The 27,501-nt window shown below is 40.2% G+C and overlaps 1 protein-coding gene and 1 long non-coding RNA gene across 6 annotated transcripts in view; one reads left to right on the top strand and one right to left on the bottom strand.

Moving 5' to 3' along the window:
* Window positions 1-27,501, bottom strand: part of adamtsl7 (ADAMTS-like 7) — a 573,773-nt gene that overhangs the window by 23,340 nt on the left and 522,932 nt on the right. For all 5 annotated transcript variants that reach the window (XR_011353929.1, XM_069925866.1, XM_069925865.1 and 2 more), the window contains exons 12-16: window positions 22,576-22,705; window positions 20,675-20,879; window positions 13,426-13,599; window positions 2,551-2,724; window positions 765-944 (exon numbers count right to left, since the gene is read on the bottom strand). Coding sequence is in view for 4 of the 5 variants with exons in the window: in XM_069925866.1 (XP_069781967.1) it covers window positions 765-944; window positions 2,551-2,724; window positions 13,426-13,599; window positions 20,675-20,879; window positions 22,576-22,705 (863 nt within the window). In the remaining variant the exon portion in view is untranslated. The remainder of the gene's footprint in view (window positions 1-764; window positions 945-2,550; window positions 2,725-13,425; window positions 13,600-20,674; window positions 20,880-22,575; window positions 22,706-27,501) is intronic.
* LOC138757864 (uncharacterized) lies at window positions 844-15,253 on the top strand. The gene is made up of 4 exons (XR_011353935.1): window positions 844-970; window positions 10,810-10,886; window positions 10,966-11,100; window positions 15,218-15,253. It is a non-coding gene; the product is annotated as an uncharacterized lncRNA (long non-coding RNA).

Genomic DNA, 27,501 nt, shown 5'->3' with positions numbered 1-27,501 from the left:
ATTTAGGATAAATGTTTTTGTTTGAGAACTGGCCATTTTTTAAAAAACAGCCCAGTAGCAACAGCGAATCACTTGTAACAGTGCTAATACAACAGCAAACAACAAAGTAAGTTTAATTTTCACCATAAAAATGCTGGCCACTGCTGATCACTGACACTTCATCACCGAGGGCCCGCTTGTGCTGGGAGCCCGAGGGTCCCACTTCTGCCCGGGAGCTTGAAGTCCCTGCTGCCACCGGGAGCCTGAGGTCCACTGCTACTGCTACTGGGAGCCTGAGGTCCGCTGCTGCCAGCGCCAGGGGCTTGAGATCTGCTGTGCTGCTGCCGGCGCTGGGAGCCCATGGCCTGCTGGGCTACTGCCGGGAGCCTGATGTCTCCAGTCAATTTGGCTCCGAAAAAATTTCAGATGAATGTGGATTTCAGATACCCTTGTTTATCCAAAATTTAAAAATTTTCTTTGGATAACTGAGGATCTTGGAGAATCCAATTTTGGATAGTCAGAGTTGTACTGTATTTAATCTATTCTAGTATGGTACAGTTTTGCAGCTGTTATAAATACTGCACTCTGCAATATTGTGTTCTGAAACTTCACTGTGCTCTGGTCCATGTTCAAATTACTGTAACCTTACATTTGGAAAACTGCAGTTTTAGTACATACCAATACTGGTACAGATTTTTAATTGTAATTTATACATTAATCCTGTACAGGTTTGTTAACTGTGAATCTGCTCCCACCACTGAGAATGCTTTAATTATTATACTTACTGCACTCCATTCTGTTGTGTACCATTTGACGTCACATTTCCTCAGATGACAGATTTGTTCTGAGGGTGGTCTCTCCAGATGGGAACACTGAGCTTCTTCCGCCACCATTACTTTGTCATCAGTCTTTTTCAGACAGACTACACTCCGGAGTTGTGTTCCATTACCGCAATTTGCCGAGCACTTGGAAAGGACCAGAAGCAAAACAGGTTTTTTTAATGTTATGGAATCAAGATAGATAGATACAGATACAAATCAGCTATTGTGTAAACTAAAAAGGAATGAACTGTATCTACCAGCACCTGTTACTTTGTTACTTAAAGCAGACATGGCAGCAGACCGGCGAGGGGCTCAGTGGCTCAAGGACCTACACAGGTGGCAGGTGATTGTGGTTGAAGGACCCACACAGGCTGAGGGCTGCTGGAGACTGCCTTATGGGAACCAAGTATCGGAACCAGGATTTGAGAGTATGCTGAGGGCAAGAAGGGCTTCCGAAGTGTCCCAGGCACTGAAGGCTTCCTGATCATATCAGGAAGCCTTCAGTATCCGAGACTCCTCTGGTTTGGACCCAGAGCTTGGGCTGCCAATGGTTTGAACAGGAGTCTGTGCAGCTACTTAGGCTGCGGGAGTGCTGGAGGTGAATCTACAGATACTTAGTGTTTCTGAAGGAATCTCTTTTGCTTTCCTTTCCCTTGTACTGTACTGGGTGCTGTGCAATGTACATGTCAACTCTTTGTTTGACTTACGCCAGACAAAAGTTGAAGTATATCATGTAAGATTTTTATGTATGATTGTATGAGAATAAAAGGAACCCTGAACCTTGAACAGAACAGACTTAAGGGTTAAATTTCTGTGAGGCTTTTCCTGCTCATTCACAATTAAGTGGTAGAAACTCAACAGAAATGCACAGACACCATTCAGAAAGCTTTTCTGAATTTTTTTTCGGGATGTTTCTGCTGGTTACAGCAGGTGGGCTGGACAATATCTGTGGAAATTCCCTCCTATGCTTTAGAGTAATAACTCAATTGAAGTAAGCAAAAGGAAACAGCTGAGATTTGTTAACTATTTTTGGAAGTTTTGGAGCCAACTAGATGTCCCTGATTCGCATGAATGGGCAGTTAGAATACTGTTTTATTCACCCTGGGCCTGAGATCCAAGCAGTTAAAGAATGTATATAGTCATAGTCATGTTAGGCATATCTTTGACCTATCCTGTGATGTCTCCAGGCACAGCTCATACACCTTGATATCTCAACATACAGTTCAGATCCCTTGGCACATATTGTGATTTCTCAACATATAGTCCAGACTTTGTGATCTTCCATGATGTTTTCACGTGCAGTCTAGACCCTTTGATGCAATGACCCATGTCGTGTCTACACCAATGATCCAGCATGTGATATCTCCATGTATAGTCCAAGTTCCTTTGATTGATCCTATCACTGCACCTTGGTGGATATGACAATAAACTTGAACTTGGAACTCTAAGTACACTCCAACCCTCTTTTATCTGGTCTGCATGCTTTGCTTAGGTAGGTGGCCCGTGCATTCACTATCATCTTTTCCATCTTTGATGTTTTATCCTCTTTACTAAGCTCTTTACCATTCTGGAGTTCTTCACCATAGCAGTCTGCTTCCTAACTGTTGGATTCATTCTGAATTTTGAAGTTCTCACTAACCTGGAATATAGTCGACTTTTATGTGTATTAGAATATGGAGACATATTACTATTTATTGACATCAAAACACAGTGAAGATTCAACTGACATAATTTGTGAATTACACCCTACCTGACCCCATGGGCCTGTAAACCAACTAAAATTCTCATGGCAAGGACCAATGTTGCAAGGCCGGATGTCTGCTGGCTTTTCATTTCCACAGCCTTCCAGGGGTAAACTACTGATGTAATTCATTAAACATACAACCGATCTTGTCTGGATGCCATTCCCACACTCTGCAGAACACTAATGAAGACAAAAATCAAAAAAATATTAGCAGCAAAGCAATTAGAACAATCACATCAAAATAAAACTTTTTCTTTTTGCTTAGTAGAAGGGACTGGGGACAATGGATTTGAAAATAAGGGGCAGTGTTATGCTTCTCCTGCAATGCATGGGAACTCAGGTTTCATTTTCAGGTGAGTTGAAGTCGGAGATAGGGCGAGTGGCTGGTGAGCAAACAGTGATTTATTTGAAATCTTTGGGAGGAATGTTTAAAAAGGGAGTATCGGGCAAAGAGTTAAGCCAATTTAGAGTTGATATGGGAGAGTTAGTAATTGGGTAATTGAGTTAATCGGCAGGGACCAATAAAAAGAGAGGTAGCTGAAGGAGTGGCCCGGTATGTGAATGGCAGTGTAGGAGTGGAACTTTGAGGCTTTGGTAGGAAGAGGCAGAGGCGGTGCTCCCAGTGAGGTAAGATTAGTAAGTTTGTTTCAATTAAATTAATTTAAGAGCTTGTTATGAAGGCTGTTAGGGTAGTCCTGTGCTCTGATTGCAGCTGTGGGAGGTCAGGGACACCACAAATGTTCTTGATGACTACACCTGCAAAAGGTGCATCCAGATGCAACTCCTGGGAGACTGTGTTAGGGAACTGGAGTTTCAGCTGGATGAGCTTTGGATCATAAGGTAGGCAGAGGCAACCATAGATGGGAGTTACAGGGAGACCTTCATCTCAAACAGACAGCAGTTAGCTAACTGGGTGACTGTGAAGGAAGGGGGGGGGGTGAAAAGAGACAGTCAGTGCAGAGTACCCCTGTGGCTGTTCTCCCAATATATACTGTTTGAGAGGGGAAGGGAGTGGGGGGGGGGGGGGAAAGGAGATAACCTACCAAGGACAAGTTGTGGTGGTCAGGTCCCTGGCTGGCCCCTCTGCTCAGAAGGGAAGGGACAGAAAGAGGAGCTCTTGAAATTGGGGACTTGCTGGTTAGGGGAGCAGATAAGGAGGTTTTCAGGGTGAGCTCCCACTTAGTATTTTGCCTCCCAGGTGACTGGGTCAGGGATGTCTCTGATTGAGTACACAGCATTCTGGATGGGGAAGGTGATCAGTCAGTTGTTGTAGTCCACCTGGGGATCAGTGACATAAATAGAAGTGGGGATAAGGTCCTGAAGAATATATGGAGTTAGGAAGATGTTAAAAAGCAGGACCTCAAGGGTGGTAATCTTGGGATTGCTGTATGTGCCATCTGCTAGAGAGGGCAGGAACAAGAAGATGTGACTGATGACTGTGTGGCTAAAGAGTTGGGAAGGGGTTCAGATTTGTAGATTATCGGGATCCCTTCTGGGGAAGGTCTGACCTGTACAAAAGGGATGGGCAGCATCTGAACTGGAGAGGGACCAATATCCTGATGGGCAGGTTTGCTAGGGCTGTTGGGGAGGGTTTAAACTAGTTTGGCATGGGGATAGGAATCAGAATGAGAGTGTGGAAATTAGGGTAGATGGACAACTAGATTTGAAGGGAGAGAGGAACCAGAGTGTTAAAGTTAATGAAGGAGGGGGATGGTAAAAGTTAATGGTAATCAAAGCAGTGTATGTGGGGACATTCTCTCAAGTATATATTTCAATGCAAGGAGCATTGTAAGAAAGGTGGATGAGCTTGGAATGTTGATTGACACAAGGAAATATGATATTGTAGTATCAGTGAAATTTTTTGGTTGCAGGAGGGACATGATTGGCAGCTAAATATTCCAGGATTTTGTTGTTTTAGGTGTGATAGAAATGGGGGGGTGGGGGAAGGATAAAAGTTGGAGGAGTCACATTGGTAATTAGAGAAAACATTACCGGGGTGCTAATGGCAAGATAGATTGGAGGGCTCATCCAGTGAAGCTATTTGGGTGGAATTGAGGAATGAGAAAGGAATTCAAACACTAATGGGAGTGTATTATAGACCAGCTAATGGGCTGAGGGAATTAGAGGAACAAATTTGTAAGGAGATGGCATATATGTGTAATAAACATAAGGTGATGATTGTAGGAGATTTTAATTTTCCACACATTGACTGGGACATCTGTACTGTAAAAGGGCTGGTTGGGTTGGAGTTTCTCAAATGTGTTCAGGAAAGTTTTCTAAATCAATGCATAGAAGAACTGACCAGAGAGGGGTCAGTATTGGATCTCCTATTATGGAATGAGATAGGTTAGATGACAGAGGTTTATGTGGGGGAACACTTTGGTTCTAGTGATCATAATACTATTAGTTTAAAGTTAATTATGGAGAAGGTTAGGGCTGGGCCTAAGGTTGAGATTCTTATTTTGAACAGGGCTATGCTAAAGGAGATGCAAAAAAATTTTGGTGTGGATTGGGATAAATTTATTTTCTGGGGAAAAATGTAACAGATAAATGGATGATATTCAAAGGGGAAATTTTGCGAATACAGAGTTGGTAAATCCCTGTGAAGATGAAAGGAAAGGATAGAAAATATAGGGAGCATTGGTTTTCAAGGGATATTAAGAATTTGTTTTGGAGGAAGAGGGATGTGTACAAAAGGTTTGGATAGCAGGGAATAGATGAGGTGTTTGAGGAATACAAGTGTGCAAAAAATCTTAAGAAATTAAAAAGGCTAAAAGGAGATAAGAGGCTGCTTTGGCAGGGAAGGTAAAAATAAATTCAATGGGTTTCTACAGGTACATTAAAAGTAAAAGAACTTTGGCCCCTTGATGATCAGAGGGTTAGGTTATGAGAAGTCAGAAGGGAGAAATTTTTTTCTTCAATATTTACTAAGGAAAAGAATATTGAGCCAGGTGAATTAAGGAAATCTGGTAGTGAGGTCATGGATAATATACAGATTAATGAGGATGTAGTATTGGATCTTTTAAAGAGAAAGACTGGGATTGATTAGGAGTAGTCAACATGGTTTTGTACGTGGTAGGTCATGTTTAATAAATCATCGAGTTTTTCAAGGAGGTTACTAAGAAGGTGGATGAGGGGAAGGCTGTGGATGTTGTCTATATAGACTTTAGTAAGGCCTTTGACAAGGTTCTTCATGAGGTTAGTTAGGAAGGTTCAAGCTTAAGGTACTAATGTTGAAATACTGAAATGGATTCAACAATGATTGGATGGGAGATGCCAGAGGGTAATGGTGGAAAATTGTTTTTCAAATTGGAGGTCAGTGACTAGTTGAGTGCCTTGGGGATTAGTACTGGGTCCATTGTTGTTTGCCATATATATATAATCTAGATGATGGGGTGGTAAATTGGATTAGTAAGAATGCAGATGATATGAAGATTGGTGGTGTTATGGACAGTTAAGGTTATCAATGCTTGCAGTGGGATATAGGTCAGTTAGAAGTATTGGCTGATAGATGACAGATGGAGTTTAATACTGAAAAATGTGAGGTGCCATATTTTGGTTTGACTAATCAGAAAAGGTCATGTTAAATGGTAGACAATTGAGGAGTGGAATAGAGCAAGGGAATTTAAGAATTTTGGTACATAATTCTGTGAAAGTTGAGTCACATGTAGATAGGGTGGTGAAGAAAGCATTTGGTATGTTGTCCTTCATAAATCAGAGTATTGAATACAGGAGTTGGGATGTCATGTTGAAGTTGTATAAGGCATTTGAGGCCAAATTTGGAACATTGTGTGTGGTTTTTGTCTCTAAATTAGAGGAAGAATATAAATAGAATAGAGAATGCATGGGAGATGTACAAGAATGTTGCCTGGGTTTCCGGGTTTGAGTTACTGGGAAAGGTTGAGCAGGCTGGGACTTTATTCCCTGGAGTGTCGAAGATTGAGGGGTGATTTTATAGAGGTATTTAAAATGGGGGGGGGGCAGGGGGAAGGGGACAGAGAGTCAATGTGGATAGGCTTTTTCCATTGAGAGTGGGGGAGACTCAAACAAGAGGACATAGATTAAGATTGAAGGGGAAACATGAGGGAGAAATTTCTTCCCTCAGAGTGGTAGGAATGTGTAATGAGCTTCTGGCAGAAGTGATAGATGATTTTAATATTTAAGGGAAAGTTAAATAGGTATATGGATGAGAGAGGTGTGGAGGGTTATGGGCCAGATGTGGGTCAATGGGGCTAGGTGGGAGAAAATGTTAGGCATTGACTAGAAGGGCTGAACTGGCCGGTTTGGTTATTTCCAAAGTCCCTGTTGACTTTAATTGTGGGAAGTTTCCAGGTGCAGCTCCTGTCAGAGCATGTAGAGTTGCAGTTGGATTTGGTATGGAGCATTCGGATGTTGAAAATGTATATAGCAAGTTTATTGAGCTTTTGTGCCAAAAGGAGAGAGATGAACCCCCACCCTCAGTGATCATAATGCCATTAGAATCATTAATTATGGATAAGGATAGGTGTGGTCCTTGGGCTGACATTCTAAACTGGAGTGTGTTAATTGGGATGTTGTTTTCTGGCAAAGATATGCTACATAAATGGAAGACCTTCAAAGGTGAAATTTGAGAGTACAGAGTTTGTTCCTATCAGGATTAAAGGCAAAGTTAGGGAACCTTGGCTTTTGAGGGTTATTAGTAATCTAGCTCAGAAGAAGAGTGTATACCTGGTATTAGTAATACAGAGAAATTGAGGTTCTTGATGAGTAGAAAAATGCAAGAAAAACCTCAGGAAAGAAATCAAGAAGGCAGGAGGTTGCTTTGGCTGACAATATTGAGGAAAATCCTGAGGGCTTCCATAGGTATATTAAGAGCAAAAGGATAGTAGGGGACAAAATTCTTCCTCTTGAAGATCAGAGTGGTTGGCTAAGGATGGAGTTAAGAGATGGGGAGATCTTAAATCTTTTTAACCAGTATTTACTCATGAAACTGTCAGTGTCAAGGGAAGTTAGGAAAACAAGCAGCAAGGTCATGAAATCTGTACAGATTAAAGAGAAGGTGGAGCTTTCTTTTAAAGGTAATAAGGATGGATAAATCCACAGGGCCTGACAAGATATTCTCTCGGGCCTTGAGGGAGACTAGTGTAGAAATTGCAGGAACTCTGGCAGAAATATTTGAAATATCCTTAGCCATGGGTGTGGTGATGGAGGATTGGAGGGTAGCTCATGTTGTTCTATTGTTTAAAAAAGGCTCCAAAAGTAACCCTGGAAATTATAGACCAGTGAGTGTGATGCCAGAAGAAGGTAAATTATTAGATGGTGTTCTAAGAGATTGGATATACAAGTATTTAGATAGCTGGGGACTAATTAGACAGTCAATATGGTTTTCTGCATAGTAGGTTGTGCTTTTCCACGAGGTTACCAGAAAATTTAAGTAAACGTTGTCTACATGGACTTTCGTAATGTCCCAAATTGGAGGTTAGTCAGGAATGTTCAGATGCTCGATATTCATTGTGAAGTAGTAAACTGGATTCAACAATGGCTGGACAAGAGAAGCCAGAGAGTGGCTGTGGATGATTGCCTCTGACTGGAAGCTGTGATTAGTGGTGTGCCTCTGGGATTGCTGCTGGGTCCACTGTTGTCATTTATATCAATGATCTGGATGATGTGGTAAATTGGATCAACAAGTTTCCTGATGACACTAAGACTGGAGGGATTGTGGAAAGTGAACAAGGTTTTGAAAGCTTGCAGAGGGATCTGGACCAGCTGGAAAAATGGGTTGAAAATGGCAGATGGAATTTAATGCAGACAAGTGTGAGGTGTTGGATTTTGTAAGGACAAACCAAAAAAGAGCATACATGGTAAATGGCAGGGCACTGAAGCATGCATTTGAACAGGGGGAATGTGGGAATGCTGATACATAATTCCCTGAAAGTAGCATCACAGGTAACTGGGGTTATAAATAGTGCTTTTGGCATATTGACCTTCAAAATCAAAGTATTGAGTGTAGGAATTGGGATGTTATGGTAAAGCTGGATAAGACATTGGTGACGCTAAATTTGGAATATTGTGTGCAGTTTTGTCATCTAACTACAGGAAAATCAGTAAAACTGAAAGAGAGCAGAGAAGATTTACTTGGATGTTGCCTGGATTTCACGAACTGAGTTATAGGGTAAGTTTAAACAGGCTAGAACTTTGTTCCCTGGAGTGGAGAAGAATGAGGGGAGATTTGCTAAAGGTATTTAAAATTGAAGGGGATAGACAGAGTAAATGTTGCTAGGCTTTTTCCACTGAGGGTAGGTTAGATATAGGGGAAAGGGGAAAAGTTTAGAAGGGACATTAGGGGGGGGGGAGGGGGGAGGAAATGATTCTCACAGAGTGGTGGGAATGTGAAATGAGTTGCCACCTGAAGTGGTGAATGGGCTCAATTTTAACATTTATGAAGGATTTGGAGAAGTGCATGGTTGGGAGGGGAATGGAGGACTATGAACTGAGTGCAGGTCAGTGGGACTAGGCAAAAAATGGTGTGACGCAGACTAAATATGTAAAGGTCCTATTTCTGTGCTATAATATTCTATGGTTCTCTGGTTGCAAGTGCAAGCAGGTAATGCAGGAGTCACCTCTGGCAATTTCCCTCTAGGAGACTTTATTGGTGTTAAGGATGACCTCCCCGAGGAAAGCAGCAGAACCTGATTTTGTGACTGTGATGCACAGCAGGGGAAAGAAAATGTATGGAATTTTGAAAGGGATTTGACAAGATGCCTCAAGGTACACTGGTCCAAAAGGAACATGGTTAGCTGGCTAATTAGATCTAAAATTGGCTTGGTGATAGGAGACGGTGTTTTTCTGATTGGAAGTCAGTGACCTGCTTGTACTATAGAGGATAGTGCTGGGACCCTTGCTATTTGTGTTATTGATTAATAACCTGGCTGTGAATGTAGGAGTTATGATTAAATTTCTGGATGGCATTGGAGTTGATGTTGTGGATAGTGAGAAAGGTTGTCACAGACTATAACAGGACATACCTTTGGAAGGTATTTCCAATTAAAGTTGGAAAATTGTGGAGTATTGACAAAATTTAATCCCACTCTGAGGTTCTGCATTTTTTGGAAATTATACTGTAGGATCTAAATAGTAAGGTGCAAAGCAATGTTGATTAACAGAGGGACCATGGGAATCAAGTCTATAATTTCATGAAAGGGAAAATATAGGTAGGATGATGAAGAGGATATTTGCATCTACAATACTGTTTAATCTCCACTTGGATTCTTGTGTGTAATATTGCTTGACACACTGTTGGAAAGATGTGGTTTGGCATCAGAATGGATTATGCCCATAATGGAGGGCCTTAGTTTTGCAGGGAGATGGAATGGGTTTGTTTTCCCTGGATCAAAGGAAGCTGAGGACTTGAAAAGTTTGAGACATCGAGACCACAAAAATATCTATTATTGTAAGGCCACATTGCTTCTTGCAGTATGGTAACTGAATATGATCTATCTACTTTTTGTATTTATTATCGGTGTTTAATTTAATGTATACTATTGTAGTTTTTTTATAAAGTATCTGGTTACAGTAAGTAAGAATTTTGGTGCATATTAACATGAGCTTATTCTGATCACTTTTTCCTCTGGAAAGTGTATCAAAAAAAATAAAAGGGCAAAGGTCTGAGAGGAAGGAGTTTTAGAGCAAATCTGGGAGTAGTTTTAAGTGGTTGGAACCTGCTTCCAGAGAAGGTGAAGTAAAATACAATAACTATGTTTAAGAGGCAATTAGATAATCATTTGAAAAGGGAAGGCACAGAAGATGCCAGACTTAAAATAGATCTGAGAGTAGTGTGTCTGGGACAAAAGGTTGACACTGAAATAGTGTGGCTGTTTCAATTTTGTACAACTTAATGATTCAATAAATCAAGGCGCACGCACGCACGCACGCACGCACGCACGCACGCACACACACACACTTCATTTTCCTGCCATATTCAAACTCTTGAATGAACATCATAAAAGTAAAATTTTTGACTTTACTCTACAGCATCTGATCTCTCTGTTACTCCACACTTCTGTACTGTGTCCTATTTATTCTATGTATGAGATGTCTAGCTGGGCTGGTCATAAAACAAATTCTAGCACTGCATCTTAGAACATGTGGCAATGAATTTGACTCTAATGGTATACAAATCACTATTCATGTAAATGTATTGAGAAGGTATCTGCAAGAAATAAAAATATGGATAGATTAAACCTCCCAGAATTTAAAACCAGAGATTAAAATTTCCACATCATCCAGAGACCAAAGATGACTCTTAGAAGCTGATGACAAAGTCAAGAGATTAAAAAGGATCTTCACCATAAGAACAAGAGAAGGTATGATTTTAACTGATTTGATAAATAGACCAAGTCGAGATGGTCATTATTTTAACTAATCCTTTAAATCCTTCCGCAGAGAAGAACATGCAAAACTTGAACAAATTGGTGATGAGGAAATTATGCAAAAATGGCAGATGGAGTTCGTGTAAATTTGTTCTTTGAAGCTCACACTGTGTGGTGACCTGCAGGGGCAAATGAAGTACCTTATCAGGTTGGCATTTTCAAGTAGGATCTGGCTCTGATATTAAGTTTGTCCACTGGCAAGTTCTCGGGGGGGGGGGCGGGGTGGGTGAGCGATACATGTACAATGATACAGCAAGAGGGAGAACTCCTCCCTCCCAGGTCCACATCAAGCTGAGCAAAAATCAAAACTTCCTACTTGGTGACTTTAACAATCCCTTTGCAGATGTCTGGTTCATTAGACCAATATGGATTTGTAATTGGTGAGCAAGTGTAAACCTGTACTATCTCACTGTATTCCTAATTTGCCATTGGAGTCACCAAGAGGAGAGGCCTTGATTACAATACCTGCATCAATAAAGCTGTCCAGTCCAAATGTTGACAACTGATCTTCAGGCATAGGTAAACTTTCAATGTTGTTTGCACATTATTCTTGTTTTATGCCAGGAAAATCCTCCAAACAGCATTGAATGTCCCCATATGATTGTTTCCCCACTAAAGTTGTTATAGTTGTGGCAGGTGTGTAAATCCTAGAGTATACCATTTACTTGTGGATGGAATAAACATCTAATGACCCATTTAACATGAAACATGTATTATTTGATCAACAAAGACTCCAGAAACTGTAAGTAAAACTAGAAAATGCTGGAAATATTTTTCAGATTAGGCTGCACAAGTGAAGAGAACAGTTAATGTTTCAGATCAATGGTCTGTGATCAGATGTTCACTGGCTTGTTAAGTATTTCTATTTTAATTGATGACAGCAGTTCTGTTCAAAAGGTGAATGCTGGCCAAAATAGTGGTAGAACTGACTTTTTTTGTAGTAAAACACTAAAGTCTGTAGACACTTTAGTCTGTGGATGAAATAAAAAAACAATGCTGGAGAAACTCAACTAGTCAAACAGTGAACTTTATGTAGCAAAGATGCAAATAGATAACCAATGTTTTGGGCTTGAGCCCTTAGGATATGTTTTGACTTTTTGAGTGTTTTAGAAATCTTTAATAACACCTGAATGGTGTTACCTCTTGGGTCAGGGTTTAAATCCTATGTTACTGCAGTAGTTAATGCTACACTAGGATAGGGTCAGGTGAGATTGTGCTTTAAATTTGGAATTGGATCAACCAGTTTATAATGCATTGGTAAGATTATCACTGGCAATTAAACAAAATCCTTCATGTATTTTAAACCATTACTTCATTATTCTTCTTTGCAAAAACACTCAAAATGAATTTTTATCTTCTAGTCCTTGGTCTCAAGACACTCTTGAAAATAGATTACCCATATTGTTCATAACTAAATTGAATGATGCGAGGCTTCCTCTACATTGTTAAGACTCTCTTTTATAAAATTAAACTTCTGAAGTCTGAGAAATTATGCTTATGTGCTATTATTTTTACTTTAGTGAAGCCTTTGACAATATTCAACATGACAAACAAACAAAAGTAAAAGCCCAAGGGCTTCATGAGAGTGGCAAGTTGAATCCAAAATTGATTCCACTGCAGTAAGCAAAGTTGATGGATGTTTTTGTAATTATAGCAGTTACTACTGAGGTTGCACTATACTGTGGTTGACTGAGGAGACTTTTGCCCATTGGAATAAATCAATCTTCTCAATTGACAGAAGAGTGGCAAACAGTTTCTAGCCTGGATAAATGTAAAGTAATTCAAATGGAATGATGCTACACAATGAATGGCTTGATACAGTAATACATATAGTATTAGTCACAGCATTATTGGAAAGATATGATTGTTAAAAACTGTAAAGGAGATTTGAGAGTACCAGCTCTAGAAAATTCTGGCTCTGAAGAAAGAGTGAATAGGTCAGTGTTTACTTTAGAACAGATTTAATTTGGATCACATAATATGATGAAGGTTCCAGATGTATTCTCAATAAAAACACAAATGGAGGAACTCTGCTGGTCTCACTGTGAGTAAAGGACTTTTCAGTCCTGAGCCCTTAAAGCAAAAAAATTCTACAAATACAGCATTTGCAAGCATTTGTTTTTACTACAATCTGTTTGTAGACTTTCATGTTTCACTCCAGAATGTATTCTCTTCAGCAGAGATGTCAAAAATCAGGGGTGCAAAGTTACAGTAGGATTAGAGGAGGGAAAATGTTTTCATTCAGATGGATCTAAAATTCATTGAGAAGGTTATGAAGGTAGAAAGTCTACCATATGAAAAAAGTAGTTGGATGTGTATTTGAAGTGCCTTGACTGCAGATCTCCATGTCTAGTGCTGGAAGGTGGCATTTATGGGAGTGAGTTGTTTTTGACCTACACTAACATGAAGGGTCAAATAGCTGAAGGTTTGATTGCAGTATGAAGTGATGAGATTACAGAACAATATTCTTTACCCTTGGACTCCAGTCTGTGTGGAACCAACTCTTCGCACATGGGCCCATGTCACAATTTTCGGTATCTGCAGGCTTCAGCTGCATGTTGCATTCTTCATCGTCAACGACGTCGCCAAGGTTGTCAATGCACTTCACATCCCGGAGTCTCTGCCCCACTCCACAAGGCACTGAACACTGCCAGAAGGGTAGAATAAGTTGAAAGTAAACTAAAAAGAAGTTCTTGAAAACAAACACTATCACAACCAACCTATTCTCTTCTGACCAACAGCTAGATCATTGTAATTGAAAAGAGAGGCTCTGAAGTTTCTGGAGCTCATTTCTTTGATAATGTGGCACAGTGCAGACCACACCTTGGCCAAGACTCAGGATAGACACCTCAGATTAACCCATTTTAATGTTAATTGTCCTTAATTTGCAGGTGAAGAGCAGAATCTAGAAATATGGGAAGAATGTGAAATTAGTGTAGATGGATGCTTGCTGTGGATGGAGGGCTGGAGTCTTGTTTCTGAGCTGCAACATCACAAGATGCAGGAGGAACTCAGAGGGCTATGCAGTATCCATGGAAGGCAACAGATGGTCAACATTTTGGGTCAAAAGAAACTTAATCACCGAAAGGCTTCAGCTAGAACAGTTGACTATCTATTATCTTCCATGGATGCTGTTTAACCTGCTGACTTCCTCCTGCCTCTGTGTGTTGCTCCATTTTTCCAGTATCTGTAGTTTCTCTTGTTCCTCTAATTTCTCAGGAGTTCATTGTTTGGTATGATACCAGAAACCCTGGCAAATTTTGAGGTGTGGTGGAAAGTGTGCTGACCAGCTGCATCATGGTTTGGTATGGGGTCACCAATACCCCTGAACATCAAGCCCTCCGAAAGGAAGTGGACACAGCCCAAGACATTGCAGGAAAACCCCTCTCCACTATTGAGAACATCTACAGGGAACGCTGCCATCAGAGAGCAGCAGCAATCATCCAAGATCCACACCACCCAGCACATGCTCTGTTCTCACTGCTGCCATCAGGAAAGATGCCACAAGACTAGCACCACCAGATTCTGGAATAGCTGCTACTCCTCCACCATCAGACTCCTCAACTCAGTCAGGGACTCATTTAAAGACTCTTACCTGTACACTTTATTATTCTTTCTGTATTGGTCAGTTTATTTACATTTTGTTATTTGTTTACATGCATACACTGTGCTCAGTTATTTTTTAAACTATGATTGAGTGGTAATTCTGTTTTGCCTGCAGAAAAAGAATCTTTGGTTTGTATATGATGTCATGTATGTACTCTGATGAGAAATCTAAATCTGTTTAGAATTATTTCTGAGGTGTGACCATTAGACAATTTCAATTTCTTACTTCAAGGGCAAGAGGCATGGGGTGGGGGGAAGAAGGGGTTTTAGAGATAGAGGTACAGAGATTAATGGGTGGGGAGAAGAGTTTGTGGTTGGAATACGCGAACACTAAAGGTACCAACATTTTCTCAGGATAAAGTTTGTTTTGTTGAGATTTTTAGTTTGATGATTACCAAATCTTGCTCATGCTGTCCCACACAAATCCACAATGTCTGTAGTCTTTCATTCAGATGGAGCTCTGTTCTAAATTGAATCCTAAATTCAATTAGTTCCTGTAGCAAAGGCAACTAAATATTAGAATCGGAATGAAATGTGGTGTTTGTGGCTGTATCATAGTGCGAACATTCATATTATGAATCATCTTACATCAATATGTATAAGAAAAATAATAGTACATGGAAAAGTAAGGCAGTGTCTTTGGTTCATTGATTATTCAGGAATCTGACAGTGGGGAAGAAGCTGTCCTTGTGCTGGTGAGTGCTCATTTTTAGACTCCTGTACCTTTTCCCTGATGGTAGCAGTGAAGAGGGCATGGCCTGGGTGGTGATAGAGGCTGCTTTTTTTTTAAGACGCTGCCTCCTGTAGATGTTCTTAATTGCATTAATACAGGTAGCATGATCAAATATTAAACACAGGCACCAGACTTCAATTAAGTTCTAGAAACTTTGAAAGGCAATCGTTGGATCTAATGTGTTGGCAGGAAGAGGATCAATAAACTCTGACAGTCAAATTTACTATTTGAAGGCAGTGAACATATTTTGGACCTGGCTTCAAAGATTTAAGAACTCTCAAAGAAACAAATGACAAAATCATGCAAAATTGAAGTGAATTCAAAATTTCTAGTTGAATATTGTGACCAACAATACTATTAAAATTGTTACTCTACTCAACAACAGTTGTCATTAATTATCCTGTCAAATGTATGGTATCTCTAGTTCAGGGGTTCCTGAAATGCCCTTGGGCATTTTTATAGATTCCTGTGTACCCCTAAAAATTAAGGATTAAAAAAACTACATTGGGGAAGAAGCTGTCCTTGTGCTGCCAAGTGCTAATTTTTAGGCTCCTGTACCTTTTCTGACTGCAGATTACAACACCATGTATTGTACAGTAGTGGTTATTCTCTCAGACCCAATGTACCCCCTAAAAAGTGCAAATGTACCACTGGGGGTACATGGTCCCCAGATTGGGAACCCCTGCTCTAGTTCATGACAACAGAGCCATAATGTAGTCCACCTCACCTAACCTCTTAAATACTGAACTACCTAGTCAGCCATCAGATTCAGGTGATTGCCTCATTAATCTCAGAAAATATAGGCATCAGAATTTATTGCCAAGAACATTGCTTTATGGCAAACAGTGCAAACATTCATAAAAATGACCTTACAAAATAATAAAAATGCCACAGTGGTTTGCTGCTGAGCACAAATCAGGCTGGTGCTCTGGGCAATGAGTGCAACCAGGAGCTAGCAGACTGTCCAGTGGCACTGGTTCCAGCAAGAGAACCAGTGGTCAAATGGCTAAGGCGGCAGAGGGGCCAGCATCCCCAACATGGCACTGGCCCTGCTGCACAGCCAACAGCGCATGGGGATTGTCATGTAAGAAGTACCCACGCATGGGAAACAAGCTATTGTTATGTGGGTGCTGACGTCAGGAAAGGGGGACAAATGGCAGGAACACAAATTGTATAAAAGTCAGGTTTCAGCACCCAATAAACCAGAACTATACCTGACTACACGTGTGTGTATCTTCGAGTAGCGCAAGGCTACAAGTGCATGAAAAGTCAAAAGTAAGGCAGTGTCTTTGGTTCATTGATAATTCAGGAATCTGATGGCAGTGAAGATATCCTTGAGCCATTGAGTGCTCATTTTTAGGCTCCTGTGCCTTTTTCCTGAGTAAAGAGGTGGGGGTCCTTGAGGATAGAGGCTGTTTTCTTAGGTCACCTCTTGTAGATGTCCTTGACGGAGTGAAGTCTGGTGCCCGTGATGTTGCAGGCTGAGTTTTCTATAGTTTTTTTCCTTGTCCTCAGCATTGGCAAGTCACCTTCATTTATCATTCATACCATGCTTGCACGGTAAAGATGAGATAGTGTTTCTCCAGGACCACAGCATATTTACATAAAAGTTAGAAGTTACACATTAAAATATTAAGCATACAGTAAAAGTTCACAGTACACTATCCTCATATGTTCTGGGAATTCAGGATCCTGTTGTCTTGCGGGGTGGGGTGGGGGGAAAAGCTGTTGCCCAATCTGGCTGTAAGGACCCGAGTGCTACGGTACCTCCTACCAGATGGCAGAAGGGAGAACAGGTTGCATGAGGGGTATGTGGAGTCCTTAACAATGTTTATTTGTTTTGCCTACATCATGTGTTGTGGATGTTCTTATTGGTAGGAGGAGAGCCCCCAATAATCTTTTCTGCTGACTTCACTACCCTCTGCAGAGTCTTGTGGTCTGAGGTGGTACAGCTTCCAAGCCAGGCAGTGATACAATTGCTTAGAATGCTCTCAATACATACTTCACAATGATGCAACCAGCCAGAATGCTCTCCACAGTATGCCTGTAGAACCATATAACCAACCACATAACAATTACAGTACGGAAACAGGCCATCATGGCCCCTCTAGTCCATATTGATTTAAGTGATCTCCTCTAATCCCACTTGCCTGAACCCTGCCCATAACTCTTCAATCCCCTCACATCCATGCACCTATCTAACTTTTTCTTAAATGACAAAATTGACCTTGCCACAACCACCTCTTCCGGAAGGTCATTCCACTTGGCCCCCTAACCCTTAACTCATGACCCCTTGTTCCAATCTCATCTTTCTGCAAGGGGAAGAGTCTATTCACATCTACTCTATTAATGCCCCTCATAATTTTGAATACCTCTATCAAATCCCCCCCTCAACCTTCTACGCTCCAATAAATAAAAGTGCAGCCTAATCAATCTTTCTTTGTATTCTAGATACTGCAATCCAGGCAACATTTTAGTAAATCTTCTCTTCACCCTCTCTACCTTATTGATATCCTTCCTATAATTTGGGGTCCAGAACTTGCACAGTATTCCAAATTTGGCCTGACCAATGCCTTGAATAGTCTCAACATCACTTCCCAACTTTTATATTCTATGCTTTGATTTATAAAGGCCAGCATACAAAAAGCCTTCTTTACCACTCTATCCACATGAGATTCCACTTTCAAAGAACGATGAACCGTTATTCCAAGATCTCTCTGTTCCTTTGCATTCCTCAATACCCTCCCCTTCACTGCAAATGTCCTGTTTTGATTATTTTTCCAAAATGAAGCACTTCATACTTTTCACTATTAAACTCCATCTGCCATCTTTCAGCCCACTCTTCTAAGCAGTCCAAATCCTTCTGCAGTCTCTGAAAACCATCTTTGCTATCCACAACTCCCCCTATTTTTGTTTCATCCATATATTTAGTAGCCCAATTTACAACTCCATCATCCAAATCATTAATATAAATGACAAACAACAAGGGACCAAACACCGATCCATGAGGCACACCGCTCGTCACTGGCTTCCATCCAGACAGACAATTATCCACCATGACTCTCTGGCATCTACCTTCTAGCCACAGTTGAACCCATCTGACTATCTCAACATTAATACCTACACCTTCCTTACCAACCTTTCATGTGGAACCTCATCGAAGGCCTTACTGAAATCCATACAGACTACATCTACTGCTCTTCCTCATCAACTTTCCTGGTCACCTCAAAAAATTCATCAAGATTTGTCAAACATGACCTTCCCTGCACAAACCCATGTTTGAGTAGAGTAACAATTTTAATAGATCAGTCCCTGCCTCTCTAGATACTTATATTGTCTCTAAGAATACTCTCCATTAGTTTACTGACCACCGATGTCAAACTTATCAGCCTATAATTACTGGGCCTACACCTGGAGCCCATTTTAAACAGAGGAACCACATTTGTGAAGTTTGCGAGAATCTTTGGTGACATAGCAAATCTCTTCAAACACCTATCATAGTATAGCCACAGGTGAGCCGCCTTTGTGATTGCATCAACATGGAGGCTCCAGGACAGTTCCTTGGAGATGTTGACCCTCTCCACTGCTGAGCCCTCAATGACTTCCTCCTGATACCCACAATTATCTCCTTGGCTTTGCTAATGTTGAGTGCAAGGTTGTTTGTGTGACACCACTCAATGAGCTGATCTATATCCCTCCTGAACGCTTCCTCATTGCCATTTGTGATTCTGCTGACAACCGTGGTACCATCGGCAAATTTGTAGATAGCAAATATGAAAAGCCTTCTTTACCACTCTACACCTATGACTGTGGAATAACGGTTCATTGTTCTTTGAAAGTAGAATCTCGTGTGGATATAGTGAGTAGAGAAGGGGGCTAAGGATCCAGTTGCAGAGGTGGTGGGGGGGGGGGGGGTGTAAAGGCCCAGGGTTTGGAGCTTCTTGACCAGCACTGAGGGAATAAAAGTGTTGAAGGCTGAGCTGTCGTCTATGAAGAGAAGCCAGAGGTATGAGTTGCTCTTTTTGATGTGATCCAGAGCTGAGTGAAGAGCCAGTGTTCTTGTGTCTGCTGGGGAGCGAGTGTGACGATGGGCGAATTGCAGTGAGAGCAGTCCTTTGCTTAGGTTTATGAAAATTCTGGCTGTGACCAACCTCAAAGTAATTAATCACAGTAGATGTGAGTACTACTGGGGGATGTTCATTGAGGCAGCTCACTCTGCTCTTCTTGGGCTCCGGGATGATTGATGCCCTTTTGAAGCAGGTAGGAAGCTCTGATGGCCGCAATGAGAGGTTGAAAATGACTGTGATCATTCTGGCTAGTTGGTTGGCACAGATTTTGAGTACCCTGCAAAGTACGGTGTCAGGGCCTTATGCCTTGCGAGGGATATCACAGGTACCATAAGATCCTCAGCCTTTGCAGGGATTCTCACAGGCACTATTGGGTTCTCCTCAAAGCGAGCATAGCAATTCAGCTCATTAGGTGGTGAAGCATCACAGTCATCTATGGTGATTGGCCTCACTTTGTAGGCTGAAGTGACCTGCACTCCCTGCCATGGCTGGCGTGTATCTGCCTTTAGCTTCCTCTGGAATTGGTACTTTGTTGCAGAGATGGCCTTCCATAGGTCGTACGTGGATTTCTTGTGGAGATCTGGATCCCTGGCCTTAAATGCCCTTGATCTCGACTTCAGCAGGTTCCAAATCTTCTGATTCATCCAAAGCTTCTGGTTGGGGAAAATCCAGTATGTACAGTTGGCACACACTTGTCCATGCAGGTCCATGCAGCACAATGCAACTTATCCTTAAGCAGTTTTGAGGACTTACTGGGTGAATTGTGCAGAACACCCACAATCATAATGATGGGTCCCAAAATAAATTCTAAATTTAATTATTTCCTGCAGAAAAGGCAACTAAAATATTTAATAATTGATCATATTATTTGTGTAATTAACAACAATCAAGTTCTAGAAACTTTGAAACGCAAATTGTGGGATCAAGGTGCTTTGCTAGGATCAGGGGAGTAATACGGGCTTGGATTGGCTAATTTAGAGCACTGAGATTCAGATAGCAGTGATATCAGTACAAACCTTGGTGTGCCCTTGATTTGATTTAATTTAAATGTACAGCATGGTAACAAGTCCTTCTGGCCCAAGAGCCCATGCCCCCAAATATATAAATAACCTGCATATGCTTCTGTAGGGTGGGAGGAAATCAGAGCACCCAGACGAAACCCATGCAGACACAGGGAAAAAGTACAAACTTCTTGGAGACAGCGCTGGATTCGAACCCGGGTCACTGGCACAATATTACCATCGTTCTAGCCGCTACGTTAACTGTGCTGAACTATACCAATTGGTTCTGTCGATCCTCCCATGAGGTTGCTTTACCTCGCTCCACTCTGTCCTGATGTGCCATTCACTGCAGATTTTCAATTGGCAAGTGGCTGTTGTTTCAGGTTTATCCAGGTGTCGGCATCTTTCAGGTTGAACACTGGTCGTTCGATTGGTGTAGACCTGTCTGCAAAGAACTTGTCGATGTTGTATTCCAGGTCCACATGTTTTGCTGCATTCAGACCATTCACCGAGATCCCAGCTATGATTACAAACAATAGTGTGGGTTACTTGTATGAGATCCCTCCAAATCATAAACTATGGGGAAGAACTCTGCTTCTGGTTTTGTAATTACAAATACAAGCAAATCATTCCAATGTCTAGATGTATCATTGTGTAAATCAACATGAGATAATATTTCTAGTTCTCACTTGTCAGTGATACCTATCAAGTCAGGAAACAAAATATAAAGGAAATGAGCGGTGAGCAAAAGAAAGGCAGAAGTACAGAAAGTCAAAAAGTCAAGCAATCCTAAACTATGGAAGATCATGTTGATTAAATCAACAACAATGAAAGGAGAAAAATGCTGTTTTCCTAAGACTCCTAAAATGAAATGGTTCATTTAAAAATGTGTGAGCTAAATGGGTTCACATGGATCTTAATCTATGGTGTTCAAGCTTTCCATAAAATCTCACCTTTCCATCACAATTTCCAAAGATTTTGTAGAAAATACAAAAAAATTTTTTTATTGAATTTTATAGATAAAATCCTGTGTACATGGTCTTCAGTTTAATAACATAAAACAGGTAATATCTACATATTATCTAAAATTAGTATTGAATAAAAAATAGATAAGATACAATTAAAAATTTTGTTTTTTAAAAAAAGGTATTTTCATCTTATTCTGTGATATGATCCATAATAATCTGCACTTGAACCCATCATTATCTCATGGTCTCGATGAGCAAAAAAATAAGAATATGAAAAATCCCCCTACTAATCTAACCCCTCCCTCTAAACAAGGTTAACTTGTATAAATTATAAAGAATTGAATACGATTTATGTAGAAAATACTGCAGATGAAGGGAGAATGCATGCAGGAAATCCATGCTCAATTTCTTTAAGACCTACATATCATGAGCAAATGACAAAGCAGAGGAAAGGGTCTATTTTTCATTCATGATGCTTTCCCTGAGACTCATTGAATGATACAATGCACAAAATTGAAAACTGATCATTCAAATCTATTCTTCAATAAACAAGCGAGTTTTTGATTGAAGACATTTATTCCTGATTTTCATGAGTTAATATTCACTGATGGAACACTTTTTCAAAATGGCTCCAATGTGTGTCCTTGCAGTTGGTAAATAATTTTAAAAAAAATTTCGGATTATGGCTGATGGGGGGAAATGGAAACCCCTCATGAGGTATGATGGCTCCAATAAGGAATTTTACTGGAACACAAGAAAGGACTTTAATTCTGTGACACCCCCCTCCACCCCCAAGCTTATCCTGAGAATAACAAGTTACCATGCTTCCTCAAACCAATCCTCACGTTAATGAGCAAAAACAAGTCTCCAGAAAAGACCATATCAGAATTGTTCACATCATGACCATTGCCATTCAAAAAACCACCAGTGAAGAACATTTGAAAAACACATTGCTTCTATTTTTTACAACATCTGCTCAATGTCCAGTGGTTACTTGTTATTACATTGCAATTTCATAGCTTTCATGAGGCTTTGATTAAGTCTGTTTCTGCTGGCCCCTGGTTGGATTGCATCCAAACTACGGAGACTGCTCTCCAGGTTTATGAAGGGTTCCATTTAAAGTAAAATTAGGTAAGGTTTATTTTGTGGGTGATTACGCTGAGTTTATTCTTCAGATTAAGAGCAGATAAATATAAAACAGGTAACTTAAGACATTTCATGTAATAAACAAGATCTCTATGAACGTACTAAGCTGGACATGGTTGGATGTTGCAAGCTTCTTCCTCCGGTGTTGGCCTCATCACAATTTCACACAAGTTTTCCGATACTTCCTCATGAGTATTCCTGTTAACACACTTAAAAATGAGAACACGGCTCCCTAAAAGTCAAGAAAAGATATTTATTATTAATAGGAGTATTCCTAGTTCTATATAACTTGTTTAATGAATATGATGCAGCAAATTAAGCAGGTCAACAACAAAACAAAATCAGCTTTAGGGATAGGCAATGCATCAAGCTTTCCATTTTTACCTTTTATGAGGTAACTTTTGTTAACCTTGGTTATTATGGGACTGCAAGCTGAGACACAAGTCAATCATGATAATTAAATCCAGAGTATATTTAGGAGCATGTATGATCTACTCTTATTCCTATGTAATTTGATGAACACATTTGCTTGGCGGGGAACTTTTTTGGAAATTCCAACGACCAACTTTAATGAGTGGAGAATCAAGAACAGGTCAAGGCCAAATTTCCAATTGACTGTACCAATATGGGCTTCCATCATGAAAACTAACGTGTAAAGTTAAGGACTTGCAAACAAAATCCAGTTTTATTACTAGAAATGGGTGATGAAGCTATCATCCAATTTGTAACCTGTGGTATACTAAGGCAAACTTCTTATAATATAGACTGGGCTTTGAACCACCACGTATTTGTGGAAAAGGAGCAGTGTGCTGAGTAAAATGGGGAGATGAAGATTATACAAAATGTAAAAATTGTTTTCTTTGTTTCTTTTTAGATTATCACTGAATAAAATGGGGAGATGAAGATTATACAAAATGTAAAAATTGTTTTCTTTGCTTTTTAGATTATCACTGAGTATTCCATTTGCATTCATCTTGTGTAATCACAGGTGGAGTAGCTTGCTCTGTTTTTAAAACTGATACACATAACTTTTAAATTTAAATTTAGATATACAGCATGGTAAAAAGCCCTTTCAGCTCCTGAGCCAGTGCCACCCAATTAACCTATACCCCAGAAACTGGAGAACCCAGGGAAAACCCATGCAGGCATGGGGAGAATGTACAAACTCCTTACAGACAGCATGGGATTCGAACCCTGGACCAGATCGCTGGCACTGAAACAGCTGCTAACCTCTATGTTAATGGTGCATCTGCCATGATTAAAAGAAAGATTTTGATCAGGTAAGAAGACAGAACAGAGCTGTTCAACACTGGGGAGAAGCATATATTGATACAGAGTAAAGATCGCTGCATTGCTAATCGCTCGCCATATTATTTGCCTGGCCTTAATTATCTTAAAAGGTAGAAAAAAGACATTGATCCTGAACTAAGCTGCATTTTGTCAGGTTGAATGTAACAAAGCAACTTTCAGTGTGTAGTTCCCCTTTCCATTGAGAGTGTTTCTTCGAAATGAATGGCAGCAGCTTGGTAGTTTTTCAACTGGATATAAAAAGATTGGGCCAAATCACCCAATCCACTGCCAGAATTTGAATATGGGATTACTGCCATTTGATTAATCCTCATGGACCATGCTGAGAACCCAAATGAGTTGATAATCCATTTTATTTGCAAATCTTGTACAATGCTGAGCGCATGGGAGCAATAATGTCCAGTATTACAGTAAAATGAAGTCATGAGTTTGAGAGCTTGTGATAAACACTACAGATACTGTAAGTGAACCTGTAGTGCAGCTAGTGAAGAGTGGTCATTTTTAAATTAAAGGTTTTTAGTTCATTGGCCAATTATTTATGCACCCTCACCTGGCTTCCTCATTATCAGGTCACACTACTGCTTGATGTCCAAAGAAAAGCTGCCAGTCATCCAGAATGAGCTGGCAGCCCTTCTCAGGACACTCCTTCTCTTGCTACATGCCAGAAATACCTGATAAACATTGGTTTGAATCAATTTCACATTCTCAGACAAGGTCAGGTGCCCTTTATGCAGGTAGAGGTAGCACATCAAGACTAATGCTGCCAGCATGAAAATAATTTCTTTCACATAGCATCTTTCATGACATTAGGAAATCTAATCTATTCCTCTAATAACATACTTTGAAATGTTATCACCTTTAATAGAACGGTAGGCAGGTTCCATCATCACGAACTGACCAGACAATGGCAATTATTGAGGGATATATTGTGGCCAGGACATCGGAAGGATTCCATGTCAAAAAGTGGCATGGGAGCTGTTTTGTCTACCTTGGAGGACAATGAGGATTCAGTTTAATATCTCACCCAAAAAAAAAGAACCGTATTCTATCCATTCCTTGTCTATCTCATCTTTAGTGCACCATTTTTCATCCACTGCTGACAAGATTAGATGGCCATGTTTCCTGTTTTTGCACACATGAACCCATTCTGCATGCCGCAGTCTCCACCATTTTGGGGTTCCTTCCATATTTTGGAAAGTCCTATCATGAGAAAAATGCTGTGAAAAGCACAATGTTTCAGAGACCAAGTACAAACGGGTCTACTTTTCTTTTGTAGGTCACCTATCTGTTAGGTATTTTGGAATGGTTTATTAGAAAATGAGGGAAAATAAATCTTCAGTTATTAAAAACAATTGGCTGTTTTTCTTGGCAATGTGTGACCAGGTGCATTGTTCCAGAGAATGTGAAGGATGCACTGTCTGAAAGTCAGCAGCTTGAAAATGTAAAAGTACATTTCTTATTGTAGGTTATCTATTGATCCTATTGAAAAAAAAGATTCCCAATATACTGGCATTTATTACAGGAAGCTTTGCCTGTATTGTCCATCAACCTCTGACCTTGCTGCATGCCTAAAAGAACCTACTTCTAATATATAATGCAGAAGGTTATTTTTCACACTATTGTTTCTTGAGATGCCAAAAGAAAATTCTTGCATCGAGTAACTCAGAAGGCACTTGTGGGGTGAAATTTTGATTTGGTAAGACTCCAGAGTTTCCCCAAAGAAAGACATGGAGGGCATTTTTCATTCTGCATTTACTGGAAAGAGAAGATGGCAAAGGTTGAAAATTTGTGTGGGTTTGACAATTTGTGGATAAACTACTCCACCAGATCATGTACTCTAAAATGTCACTATAATATATATCAGGACAACAATACAGGATATAAATTTACTGACGATGCTACCCTAGTGGGTTGTATAAAAAGGGGTGAAAAGTCAGAATACTGGAGGAAGGTTGAAAACTTTGCTGAATGGTGCATTAACAATAACTCGACGTCCCCAAGACTGAGGACCTGATTGTAAACTGTATTGAAGGATAACCAGAGGTGTACGATCTAGTGATCATTAGGGGATTAGAGGTGGAGAGGGTGACCAAATTTAAAGTCATTATCACAGAGAACCTCTCCAGGATCCATCATACTAATATCATCATGAAGAAAGCAGGTCAGTGCCTCTACTTCCTCAGGAATTTGCAGAGGTTCAATATGTCACTGGAAACCTTGGCAAACTTCTACAGATGTGTAGCAGAAAGTGCATCATGACCAGGTAAGGAGGCACCAACACTTCTGAGCCCTGTGGAGTCCTGCCGATAGAGTGCAGCAGCAATCATCAAGGATGCACTCCACCCAGGACATGCTCCGTTCTCACTGCTGCCATCAGGAAGTTGGGTTGGGTGCCACAGCACTCGAGCCTCCAGGTTCAGGAATTGTCACCACCCCTCAACCATCAGAACCCAAAACAACAGACTCAATCAGAGACTCATTTAAGAACTCTTTCTTTGCTCTTTATTTGTAACTGATTTTTTTTTTTGGTTTTGCACAATCATTTTGTTTACATTTCTGTCTTTTCTATTAATTTCTTCCTTCTGGAGTACAGTTACTGATAATTAAAAAATCCTGCCTGTCCTGTAGGAAACAGAATCTTAGAGTTGTATGTAATATCTTGTATTTACTTTGACAATAAATTTGAACTTGAACTTAACCAAATATCACTGTTAAAATAGCAGAACAAAATTATCAATGAATGTGCCCCAAGAGTAACTCTTGGTTCCTATGCATTCACAAATATGAGGCAACAAATTTTCTTAATAATTTGTCAAAGACCTTTGCATGTTATCCTGATAGGAGTCAAGTCTAAAATAGTTAAAACTTTGACTAATAGATTCAGGAGCTTACTAAATCCTGCAGCTTATAAATTCAGTAATATCACAGAAATGATTAAATGTTAACTGGTCAAGGGAGTACCCAAAATGACTGATAAGACATTGGATAAGCAAAAATTTTGAGAGGGAGCAACTTGGAATTATTTAAATAGGAGAATAATTTAGTTAAATTAGGTTCCCACAATTCATGGGTATTGCTGTCAATTCTCCATAATATTAAAAACAGCAATGTCAAATTTGGACCAAAAACTTATTCAGCAATCACCAAATGACATTTTTACCCAATAATTAATGGAAAAGATTAGAAATTAGCTTCATGAGGCCCTGGGTGCTGATCTTTACTGTAGCACCTGATAATTTTTTTTTCCCCTTGAGGGAAGATGGGGATCTAGGTTTCCACAAGACTGGTGACTTCAATTGCTGAGAGGAGAGAAACATGAAAGTCTGCAGACACTGTGATTACCTTGAGGAAGAGCTCAGGCCTGAAAAGTCTGTAATATATCTTTACCTCCTATGGATGCTGCAAAAGTGGTTGAGTTCCTGAAGCATTTCTGTGCTTTGACTTCAGCTACTGCTCATTGATGGCACAGCTGCAGAAGCAATATGGTGCTGTGGCATTAACAAGGAACTGGAAGAATTGGTGAAAGAAGCTTAACGAGCTGCCACGTAAAGGGGATAAAAGGTGTCTCTTATCTTGGAGTTCAGGTCACCTTTTGGCTTGGTGATTCAGCATTGCTCTGGCTTTGTTTGAGGGCAGATTGTGGTGCTACCAGTGGGTAGTGTTAAGAGTTCAGTGATCTGCATATAAGCATGGAAAATGCTGTTGTCTTCATTTTACATT

Source organism: Narcine bancroftii, chromosome 3 (genome assembly GCF_036971445.1).
Source record: "Narcine bancroftii isolate sNarBan1 chromosome 3, sNarBan1.hap1, whole genome shotgun sequence".
Classification (NCBI taxonomy): domain Eukaryota; kingdom Metazoa; phylum Chordata; class Chondrichthyes; order Torpediniformes; family Narcinidae; genus Narcine; species Narcine bancroftii.
The sequence above is the reverse complement of the archived record's forward strand: the minus strand, read 5'-3'. Positions and strand labels throughout refer to the sequence as shown.